We start from the raw sequence: 12,575 nt of genomic DNA on the forward strand, positions 1-12,575 counted from the left end.
TATGAATTAGCAATTATTTCAACATGTACAATAAATAGAGTACCTGTAGCTAGAGCCTTTCCTCACAGTCTGAAAATCCTAAACCAATTAGTTTCTCTGCAGTAACTGTCTAATTAAAACGGATTTAAGGTATGCAATGTTGTTCTCTACACACACATTTCAAGAATTTAAAATTGTTCAGTCATTAGTATTATTGGATATGTGAAATGTCTAAGATCCAAAGAAGCTACCCTGGTGCTTTTTAGATATTTTGAATTAAAATTCTACAATCTTTCATCATTTACATGGTGCAAGACAGAGCATGGAAACGGATGAGCTTATTCTTGAATTGGAAAATTGATTGAAGAATTCTCATATTAGTTATCTATGTATCTAATATTTTCTGCAACATATTTCCTAATACAACAGTATTAGTCTGTATATGTAATTTCACAAATGCTGGGTTTAACTCATGATAACTGAAGTTATAATGGAAGATTAACCTCATATTTAAAAACACAGTTACATTCACTAAATCCTGTTTGTTAAATAATTTTCAAATCTTTACAGACTTCATGTGAGTATAATCAATGTTTGATGCTGATCTTCAGGTCCAGTTAAAGAATTTGCAAAAAACAAAACAAAAACCAAAAACCCAAAAATTAACAATTTGGTTAAAAAAAAATGGACTGGTTTTTTTCAGAAAAACAAATGACCTAACTACCCTTATACTTAGATTTAAAACAAAACAAAAAATGTTGATCCAATGACATCTAAGTTTGATCAAGGTATATTTAAGTTTTCAAATGAGAGAAAATGGCTTTATTTACTCTAATAAAAATTAATGGTAAATCTCAAATAAAAGAGGATTATGTCCTACAAGAAAGTGCCAGAATTAATCTTTAAAACCAGGACTTTCTAGATATTTTGCTTCTAGCTGCCACAGTCTTTGCTTGCAGAGATCATGCCACCAGAAACTGGTGGGTGTTCAAGTGTAAAACATCTAGAGGGCATCAGATGCTTACCCTTGTTTTAACATTTGTTTTAAAAAGCTTCCAAATCTTCTATTTTCCTCAAAGCTCTGAACCATAAAGAATGTGCACTAAAATCTTCCCCTCAAATAATTCCAAGGCTGGAGGCAAGAAGTGACCTGCTCTAGTTTTGAAATATATATATATATATATATCCAGCAAGTTCTAGAAGCAGCCAGTTGGTGTATTTATGACCATACAAGAACAACTTTTCTTTTTTTAAAAAAATAAACACCCAAATATGTAGATGAGAAACACAGTACAGTTGAATGGTTATCCAAAGTTCATTTATTGAAATTGCTTCTTCCAGTTTTCAGGCTGCTGATGGATCAAGAGGGAGTGATTCATTATGAGCGTACACAGATGGTATGCAGTCTTTTGAATGGTTACCTGAACCATCATTCTTTTGTATGTGTTGTTTTATAGCTTTTTATATGCCGTGCAGAATCATTTTGTGTGTGTGAGAGAGAGAGATGGGCAGCCATATAAATTTGTGCAATAAATACATGCATACGTACATATATTCCATTTGATAATCCATCTTTACATACATATACGTAAGTATGTATGTATAATTAAGTTATTTCTTGATCCAAATATTCAATATGATTGAACATCCAATTGGCCTTTTTTCTTTTTCTTTTCTTTTTCTTCCTTTCTGGAAATAGCATTTTCTTTGTACATGGCTATAATTTAGAAAGGGCTGATCCATGGAGAAGAGGATGACGAGGAAAAGTAGTTTAGAATCTAATTTATAATGCAGAAAATGAAAGAAAGTTTTCAGGGTAATGCTTGTAAGAAACATAATTTGAAAGCTGCCTCAGAGCTGCTTATTTGCTATTTTAAATCAAGTTCATTATGAATGGCTCTGCAGTGCTATGTATCATCAGGAATGGAAACATAAGCATTATTCAAGCTATCCTTTAAAGCGCTGTATCTTCATATTTAAGTAAACAGAACTGGAAGTTTCTTGTTCATTCTTTCTCTGTATCAGGCTTATATCCTTCAAGCTCATGCTATGTTCTTCATTTTCTATTTTAACTATATTAAGTGCTCCCAGGCAATTCAATCAATTCAACTGCAATATTTATTGAGTGTACCCTGCACAATAACTCACCCCAAACATTATTCAGTGTTGGCAAGCTGAGTGAAGCAACCAAACAGGGACAAATTAGGAACTGTTATGGTGATAGTGATAGATGTTTTTTCCTTCTCTATCTGAATGTGTTTGTGTATGTGCAGGGATGGCTTTTTTTCTTTTATGACTGGTCTTCCATTTTTGTTAATACCTGACCCCAACATACAATGGCCCCATTAATTTGTTAGGATCTCTGTGGTATCCATTTGGGCCCATTGAATAACTTTGAACCTTTGAAGGGAGGTAAGGAATAGATCTTATAAAGAAAGATTAATACATGTGAGAATTATATAGTTGTGTATTTATATATTTAAATTATGGGCATATCTGCATTGCAACATTAAGTTGCTCCTATCTTGTGCTGATGCCAGTTTAAGCTGGTTGAAGAAAATCTTGTCTGAATTGAGATGCCTGCTTATAAGCCACTGCAGGCTATCATATTGTCCCAAATAAATGTGCCCTTCACACTGTTCACACACACACACACACACACACACACACACACACACCCATATACTCTTAACTTAAGCTATTTTTATTTCTAAAGCAAATGCACAAATAACTAAAAATAAGTAAAATCGATGCAAAAGTGTATTGCTTGAAATTAGGAGTTAATGAATTCCCTATATCTTGGACCCACAAATTCAGAGCAATGGAGATTGTCACAGTGTTCTACAGGCAATTGAAGACACAGTTCTGTAGCTATTCAGATGTTAGGTCTTATTTTTGATGTTGGATGCCAGGACAAGTGGAAACTGCCACTGTTGCATCATCAGCCCCTCATGCATCGCAGTGTCCTTCTCACTCAAAGTCCTTTGAACTGGAGTAGAATATGAGCCCTATCAAATAAATATACACAAATAAATAAATAACAATGAGACATGATCACTGTAATGTATTGATCTGTATTGATTTTAGACCAGGACTTTCTTGTAAGGAATTTAAAAGGACTTAGAATTGTGAAGTAAATCCCCCAACCTCACATGGCACTATTATAAATCTCTATGGGGTCATCTCCAGTTTGCATATCTCTGCTGACACATGAATTTATGAAAAACCTATCTCTCTGTAGCAACTCTGTAGTTCATAGGTATTTACATCTTTTTAGAATTCCTTCTTTCAGGTGTGCCTGTTTTTAACGGAGGCAACTAGGTGCAAGAGAAGCTAGTTACCAAGAAAACCTCAGAGGATATACAGTTCAAAGGGTTAGATAAAAACGTGATTATCTTTCTAAAATTCAACATGCATACTTCTTTTTTCTTGTTGATTGAAGCAATAAATCTACCCTACTGAACACCTGAGAGCTGAGTTTAGCAATCACTTATTTGAAGATTTTCATACAACTTGATCAAAGCAAACAATGGCTTGAGCATCCGCCTATTAACAAGAAAGAAGACTTCTGAGACTATATAAAAGCTTCTTGGGAGATTAACTGGGGCTTTTGAATACTTCTTGTCCAGTTGATTATTGTATTTGTTCTGAAAGTATCACTGACTTCTTTAATTACTCCAAGAACTGAAATAGTACTTGGGTACAGTAGCCAGAGACTGTGATGCCCTATTAAATTTGATGTAAACTTGGTATCTTGGTTTACAGAGAGTTTTCAGATTTAGTTGATCCAGTTATAGAAGTATATATAATCTCACTTAATTTGGAATCTGAAGTGGGACAAGGCTCTTCTCTAGAGTTGAAGTGTTCTGGTATTTCTTCTCATTGGTAAGTATATACTACAACTTTCAGTAGAGAGCCATACTTTTACTATACAGTACTATACAATATTCTCTCTTTCTTTTCCAACTTGCTGCTCTGTGCCTTATCTTTTGCTTGAGGAAAGTGAGAATATATGTTAATATGGACTATGGGAAACCAGAAAAAAATGTATAGTCCCTTTGCAAAATATTTGAAATGTCACATACTACCTAAATACTCTTTTGAGTGCTTCAAACTGTTTTATTTTTAATAAAAAGCTGGGCTTAAATAAGTAGTAAGCTTAGTAAGCACTTCTGAATTAATGAATACTGATATCATTAATTATTAGATTGATTGGTATAATGGAATATAGCTTGGCACATTGGAGATGTAAAGACAAGCTTCAATTCCCAAAAATAAGATAGGAGGTTTTGAGCTGAATTATTGTATGTAGGTTAGGTTTTCTTGCATGTACTTATCTTAGCTTCTTGGCCCTACCTACAAAGCTCATAATGTTCGTCATTGCTTTATGTAATGCTGATGGTAGGAGTCCAAATTCATTAATCTAATTCTGCACAAAGTTTGGGATCTTGCCATTCTTTTTCATTAATGGAATTCATATATCACCATATTATCCATGAAGACAATTATTTAGTTTTATTCCACTAAAGAATGCTGTCAGTTTCCACCGAAACATTTCAGAAGTATCTGTAATTCCAAAGTGCAAATAATGAAAACAAAACCACTTAAAGAGCAGAATGAATGTGCTTTATTTTGCTTCCTGGATTTAAAGGTTTTTGAGAGAAATTATTTATAGATATTAGATTTAGAAAACAGTTTAATTGATGTCAAGTTTGAAAGAGAAAAAAACTGTCTCAAATGTGAAGTCCATTTTCCCCCTAACAATTTGACTAAATTTGTGCTTATAGCTAAACTTTTGACATTCCTGTCAGAAAAGGATTTATGCTATGAAGACTGCAAATTAAAAGCTAGGTAAGAACACACACACACACACACACACACACACAATTTAAAGATATCATTTTATGTGAATCAATATAATTAAATAAATTGACAACTGCATAATTTAGAATAAAATAATGGATGGATGGATGGATGGATGGATGGATAGATAGATAGATAGATAGATAGATAGATAGATAGATAGATAGATAGATAGATAGATAGATAGATAGATAGGTGATAAACAGACAGACAGACAGACAGACAGACAGACAAGTAAATTTAAATTACTAAATGAGCTATGTCTCACTAGAACACAATAGGCCCTTAGGACACTGCTTGTCACTCATGGTCCAGATTGCCTTCATTTGAAAATAGTATCTATTGGGGCCCCCAGAAATGCATTTTCTCTGTTATAATGCCTGCCCTTTGGGATGTGGTTGCCCCCTGAGATCTGGATGGCCCACATCCTTCTGGTACTTTGGAGGGCCCTAAAGTCATGGTTAGGGTTAGGGTTAAGGTAACTCTTTGTCCAGCCTTTGGTGAGATTCATTGAAGCCCCCTATGGCTTGGGGGTATCTGTTACTTTTGTCCATTCCAGTCTGGTTTCTGTCACCTTTGCTATCTTTTATTCTTTATTCATGTTTTATTGTATTTGTACAGACAGCTTTATTTGTGAGCTAACCACAAATTGGGAGTCGAGTGCTGTACAAATTTAATTAATTATTGACAGACTATAGAAAAAGAACAAATAGCCAAGAAGAAGACCTCAATAACTAATTTCACTAATTGCTTCTTCAAAAAATAGAATTTTGGAAATACACTCTGCTGGCATGAAAACAAGCTAAATCTATCAGAAACCTTCCAAACATTTGGTATCCTATTTCTTTTTTCCTCATTTTCCATGCAGAATATTTTGTTCATCGCGTGTACAAATTCCTCCATTTTTCTCTATTGCTAGAGATCCAATCTGGTCAAATGGCTCAGAATTGCAGATTCATTCCTTTTTATTATTTCCCTGAGCTGAATTATATCGCCACATGATACCGAATAAAGGAAGAGAAAAGACACCATGTTTCATTTGATATGTAAATCCTGATTTGTAAGGATGCTCAGGTATGTGAAGGCCCTGGATTTTTGTCAGAAAAAGATTTCGTGCGAAAATAAGTTAAGTACGATCTTTCACGATTAACTCGCTGCTATGGATATCCGTAGCATATTCTAGCCAGGGAGACATTAAAACATCACATTTAACAGCTGTGATATCTTCCTCGAAAACCATATTTCATCCAGGACTGCTCTAAAAACCTCTTCCACAATATCAAAGCAGTGAAAAACGACCAATCTGAAGTGCAGAAAAGTCTCCTCAGAGGAGCCATTGCTCCCTGGCAATTGACATTTGGAGGGCTGTTTCTTTAAATGGCCAGCCTCTCCATCTTCCTTGGCTCTTTCCAGCTTGACTGAAAGAATAATGGCTCACTGCTGGCTTCATCTATTGGGGTAATGGAAAGAAAAGAAAAGATGGAGATGCCTGAGACAGGGTGAGCTCCACTCCCCTCTCCCCATGCCACCCAGCTTGAACTAATGACAGAATAATAAGTGGGTTCAGATGCTCAGCTCCATACATGCCTACAGAAACTTTTCCTTCCCAGGCACCTGGAGCGAAAACAAAACTCATCATCAGTCACTTTCCCTCAGTTCTCAGAACAAGCGGGATGACAAGCCTGCTGTTTGCTGGCAGCTCGCCAGGACTTCAACCCATGGCTGCCCTAATTAACTCACCTGTGGAATTCCTCTTTCCCAGCCCCAGATGGGGAACATGCGTTCATCCAGCCTACAGTCAAGCCTTCAAACAACATAAAAGAGTTCCCTACGTCCTATAAAGTTGCCTTGTTTGGGTTTAAATAACTCCACCACGCAAGTATGAAAAGAATCTTATTGAAAACCCTCTCATAAGAAAGCGGAGGTTCATTTTGAAAATAAGTGAATAAATAAATCAGAAGGCTGTTGCGGGCATCAGCGCTGCCCTCCTCCATTGCCCTTATGCCATTTAATTCTACCAATTTAATAGAAGCTTACTTGTTTTCCCAGTCACGTATGCACATTGATTCCTGTGAGTTGATTGATAAATAGCACTTTCCTGGGATAGAGTGAGTTAATGTTCAAAGGATATTTGATAAATTTGGGGCCTTATTTGTTTGACATTTGGAAAAATAATCCACACTCATGCATGTGCGCATGCGCACACGCTCATTTAAAAATTGTTCATTTGTTCTGAGGAAGGGAGAGGGGAGGCAGGGAAGGGAGGGAGGGAGAAAGGAAGGAAGGAAGAAAAAGAAAGAAAGAAAGAAAGAAAGAAAGAAAGAAAGAAAGAAAGAAAGAAAGAAAGAGAGAAAGAAAGAAAGAAAGAAAGAAAGAAAGAAAGAAAGAAAGAAAGAAAGAAAGAAAGAAAGAAAGAAAGAAAGAAAGAAAGAAAGAAAGAAAGAAAGAAAGAAAGAAAGAAAAAAGGACAGGACCAAGGCCAAGGCCAAGACCAAGACCAAGACCAAAACCAAGACCAAGACCAAGACCAGGTTCTTTTGAATATTGTTCCATTAACTGGTTCAGAGTTACATGATCATTAGCAGTTTTTTAATCTCAGTTTTACCTCTGGTTTATTCCTATTCCATTAATATTTATTTACAGGTAGTCCTTGACTTACGACCATAATGGAGCCCAACCTTTCTGTTACTAAGTGAGACATTTGTTAAGTGATTTTAGCTCCATGTTATGGCCTTTCTTATAACAGTTGTTAAGGGAATCAACTGCCATTGTTAACTTAGTAACACGATTGTTAGGGAATCTGGTTTCCCCGTGACTTTGCTTATCATAAAGTCGCACAAGATGCTCGAATGACCCCAGGATACTGCAACCATCATAAATATGAGTCAGTTGTCACGAGTCTGACTTTTTATCATGTGACCATGGGGATGCTGCAACAATCATGTGTGTGAAAAATAGTCATAACTCACTTTTTTCAGTGCTGTTGTAACTTTTTAGATGATGACTAAATGAAGTGTTGTAAGTCAGATAACAGATAATCAGAGTTGGAAGAGACCTTGTATGTCATCTAGTCCAACCCCCTGCCCAAGCAGGAAACCCTACACCATTTCTGACAAATGGCAGTCCAATCTCTTCTTGAAAGTCTCAAGTGATGGCGCTCCCACAACTTCCGAGGGCAAGCTGTTCCATTGCTTGATTGTTCTCACTGTCAGAAAGTTTCTCCTTATTTCCAGGTTAAATCTCTCCTTGTTCAGTTTCCATCCATTATTCAAGGGCTAACAAGTCACTCTGGGCAGTGAACAACCATAAAACATTTAAAAACAGTTACAATTACTACAAAATTAAATATCTATGGCAGCTGTGGGGGAAAAAAGCCAACATACAGTAGATGTCACTACAGCCAGGAGACACATCCCATATTTGGGATCCCAGATTTTTAAGGCCTTCAAGGATCAAAATCATCTCTAAATAATATCTCAAATATAAGGGATTTGCTTTCATTTTCATTATCAAAATTTCTGTAACTATTCATCTCTATTTGAAAGTGAATTATTTTTCCAGTAGGACTGTAAAGGTAAAGGTAAAGGTTCCCTTCGCACATACATGCTAGTCGTTTCCGGCTCATCTCTATTACAAAGCCGTCTGAAGATGTCTCCGTGGTCATATGGCCAACATGACTAAATGCCGAAGGTGCACGGAATGCTGTTACCTTCCCACCAAGGTGATCCCTATTTTTCTACTTGCATTTTTCCATGCTTTCGAACTGCTAGGTTGGCAGAAGCTGGGACAAGTAACGGGAGCTCAATCCATTATGCGGCGCTAGGGATTCAAACCACCGAACTGCTGATCTTTCTGATCGACAAGCTCAGTGTCTTAGCCACTGAGAAGCAATAGGCTTCAAACCAGTTCTCTGTGACACATTTATCCATAGATACCCAAATGATATTTGAAATGGATTCAGTGCCCAGAAACATTTTAGTAGTGGGGGGGAAACACGATTGCCAGTCCTTTATTCTGTACTGATAAAAATTAAAATTTCAGATAATAAAACTTCCAGAATTCTTCAGAGGCATCAGTTGTAATGCTGTCTGATGGACCTCAAAAGCTGCAGAAGAGAAATAGGTAGCATTATCTCCTTCTGTCTCAGTTTCATAGCTTTGCTGGCTATCTGACTTATTGCTGCAAGAAAACAGAATTCTCCTTCCCAAATAATGTATTTGAAAGGTTTTCCTTGTTGGGCAAGGAAAAACAATGTGAGTTTATTGACTTTGGAACCATTAATATCTTTTTTGCAATAGAATTTTAGTATTGAGACTTAAGTGGATTCATGGTGAAATCCTTAAATGTTCAAGGTTTTTTTGTGATGCTAACTTATTCTTCAAAACTTTTTAACTCTGTCTTTGAAGAAATGATTATTGTATGAGACATGGGTGGTTGTCAGATGAATTTTTCTGACAAATGGAAAAGTGATATTATTTCAGACATTAAAGATTGTGGTTTCTTTGGAGATATGTAAGTTATTCTTTTTTTTGGAAAAGGCAGTGTTACAACTGATGAGAAAATGAACCAACATGTTTTTCTTTGGCATAATTTTTCATGGTATTGTACAACAGTACAATATCACTTTTAAATAACTTTTTTTTTACTCTTTTCTATGTGTCAATAATATGGCATTATAAGGTACTTTCTGCAGATCATCATTCCCACTGGTGGAGAGAAGAGGAAGAAACTGAAGTAGGACATAGTTTTGGATCTTAGCCTGGCAGGGCCAAGCTAAAATATATGATTCATTGAAAGGGCTTTGTTAAGCACCAGGGAAATCAGGAGATTCGAGCAGTTCAAATTAGCATAAAGATTTATTGCAAGCTTAAGCTGTCTACAAAAATCTGACCTATTAACAATCAAGGGAAATGAGCGGGAATAAAAAGACATTCAATCGGGCTGAGCTTAGAACACTTGTGGGCACACAGGGACCCATGACATATGACACTCTTGACTCCTCCCTCGGACTCAGCATGTTCCTCTCCTACAGACTTCTTGTTACTGAATATTTTTGGAAGGTGAAAGATAACATTTACACACCATATCTCTTTGGCAGTTCAATTTGTAATGCCTGCATAAGACCAAGCTGCCACTAACCATGCAATGAGACATATAATCTGCTACCAGTTCTGATATGGAAGGGCAGTAAATGTTATTTGAGGGGGAATATAGTTGTATGATTAATGAGAGGTAGGTATTATTCCACCCAAAGATTATGAAAGGAAGAATTTTAAATTGGGGGTGACAAAGTAGAAGAATTGAAAATAGTTTCCTTTCTACTATCTGTTGTCATGAAAGAGCAGGGGTGAAACTGGGGAGATTCTTACCAGTTTGAACCAAAGAAAAAATGGAAATCCCTCCCCCTTGCTATCTTCAGTTTGGTGGACAGACATAAAAAGATGAAGGTATTACCAAGAATAAATGGAAATGGAAGAGGAGCCACTTATGTCCTGAAGCAGGAAGAGTGAAAAGCACTTAATAACAGCAAGTTGAGAGATGAAAAGGAGAAAATAGAAAAGGAGGTGTGCTAGAGCTGAATCTGGCAAGGCAGCAATGGAGAGGCATTATGTCAACATAGTTGAACTACTTCCCACAACCATAAAGAAAGGGACCAAACATCTGTTAACTTAGAAAGGCAGAAGGAAAAGTCTTATTCTTAAGACTTTGAAGCACAGACCTTATGTAAAAGCTTGCCTTATTTCTTCCACAAATGGTAAACCATCTGTTGTCTCTGAGTCTTCCTCCTTGTCTGTGGCAATGAAACATGGCTTCCATTCATTGAAATCCATGAATATATGGCCTAGGTGCTTTTATTCCTTTTCAATTTTCTTTTCTTTCTTCTTTAAAATTTCATACGCTGTCCTTTCTCTCACTTTGTTTTTGTAATCCATCCATAACAATGTTAATGTAGTTGAATAACATTGAGAGTAATTGCTGAATAAAGTTTTAAGTGTCTGGAAAGCTGAGATTTACTGATGTTAAGTTGTCTAGGAAGGTTGCTAAAGAGTGCTGTTATTCCAGTCTTCTTCTGTCTAGTACAATTTACTAACATGTCCCATTTTCAAGTCCTTGTGTTTACTAGTTTCACTTGTTCCAACAAATCATATGAAAGGTTGGATTCATTTATCCTGGGACTGCTTCATGCCATTTCTTTCCTCCTCAAACATAGCAATATTACATATGTAGGGCTTTTCTAAATGAAAGTAGTATTATTACACTCTTATTTTACAGTACATTTATTCAGTGTCCTTCAGAGATAGTTTGATCCTCACATTCTATGTCGTATTATTACCTTCTGCTAGTATGAACTGAATGTGACAGATAAAACAAAACATGATTTACCAAGACATAAGAACAATGAAATTCTTCAAATATATAACACCAAAAAATGGAATTCCTTTCCTAGAAACAGAGACTGCTCAATCATTCAAAGGATGGGGAGATGAATCAATCTTTTTTTAAAAAAAATCTTCAGGACAAATACTAGAATTAAAAATGAACCACCAGAATACCCAGTGTTCTAAATTATTTTTTCCAGTACTATTCATTAATATAAATAGGCACATAGTTCCCTAGGGTACACTGATTAGACCATGCTCCACCTCATTATCTACGGATAATCAAGAAATGTACAAATGATACAGTGCATGGTTTACATATCTGGAGGAAGTCTTCACTTATGCCATATGGCTCTCAATTAGCACCAACTGAAAAACCAACTTTTTTCTTTGTTAAAATAAATAGGATTATCACAAACCATGTAAAAGACATAATCATATTGCCAAAAATAATATATTTCAAATAAGTAGAACAGCAAACAAAACAAATTACACAATTATTCTCCTACTCAACAGAGATGTTGCATTCACTTTATGTAAATGGCAATCTTCAACTAAGAGCCATATAATTTTCTCTTTGTAGCAATGGCATCTACCTTTTCATCATATCTGCTATTGCACTGAGTGCTAAATAGCCTTCTCTAAATGCTTGATAAATTGTCATCTCTTTTTCTTTCAGAGTTCCTCCGAGACTTAAAGAAACGAAAAAACACATTAAGGAACAAAGAAGGGATGTGATTGGCCTCAGCACAGAGAACTAGCTCGCATTTGAGGTTGGGAGAAAATCATCACTTCAGCATCATTTTGCACTGCCATCATGAGAACTTATCATTGCTTCTGGTTCCTGTTTTGGTTTGGTCCTCTTCACCAAAGTTATTCTATATCATTGTCCAAAAAAACTACTGGTTTTCCAGAAAACCCAAATGTTTTGGATTTATCTCAAAACAGCAGAAAGGAGCTTAGTCGTTCCAAAAGGAGCTGGATGTGGAATCAGTTCTTCCTTCTGGAGGAATACACAGGCTCTGATTATCAGTACGTCGGCAAGGTAGGATATTTTATTTCTTTCCTAACAGGGAAAGGAGCATGGGATATTATGCCATCACATCAGCTGTCTTTAATCAATGTCTCTCGGGGTAGAGATATCTCTTCTGAGAGTACTATGGGGATTATCCAAGAGCTTAGCTAACACCTTGAAAAAGATGAAAGAAATCGTGATATTTACATAAACAACCATACATGTTTAGAATAAAATCTGCAATTTGATTGTTAAAAAAACATTTCAGAAATTATACATTGCTGAGTTCCAGCATAGGAGATTAAAACTTGTCCTTTTAATTTCAGCAGAAGGATATT

General features: G+C 35.9%; 1 protein-coding gene across 1 annotated transcript in view; it reads left to right on the forward strand.

Moving 5' to 3' along the window:
* Positions 1-12,575, forward strand: part of LOC113417161 (cadherin-6) — a 167,796-nt gene that overhangs the window by 86,055 nt on the left and 69,166 nt on the right. The window contains exon 2 of the mRNA XM_087961179.1: positions 11,902-12,267. Within this exon, the coding sequence (XP_087817305.1) occupies positions 12,040-12,267 (228 nt within the window). The 5' untranslated portion in view covers positions 11,902-12,039. The remainder of the gene's footprint in view (positions 1-11,901; positions 12,268-12,575) is intronic.

This window comes from Notechis scutatus, chromosome 3, assembly GCF_049901735.1.
Source record: "Notechis scutatus isolate UNSWTSFEM ecotype Mainland chromosome 3, rNotScu1.2, whole genome shotgun sequence".
Lineage (NCBI taxonomy): Eukaryota > Metazoa > Chordata > Lepidosauria > Squamata > Elapidae > Notechis > Notechis scutatus.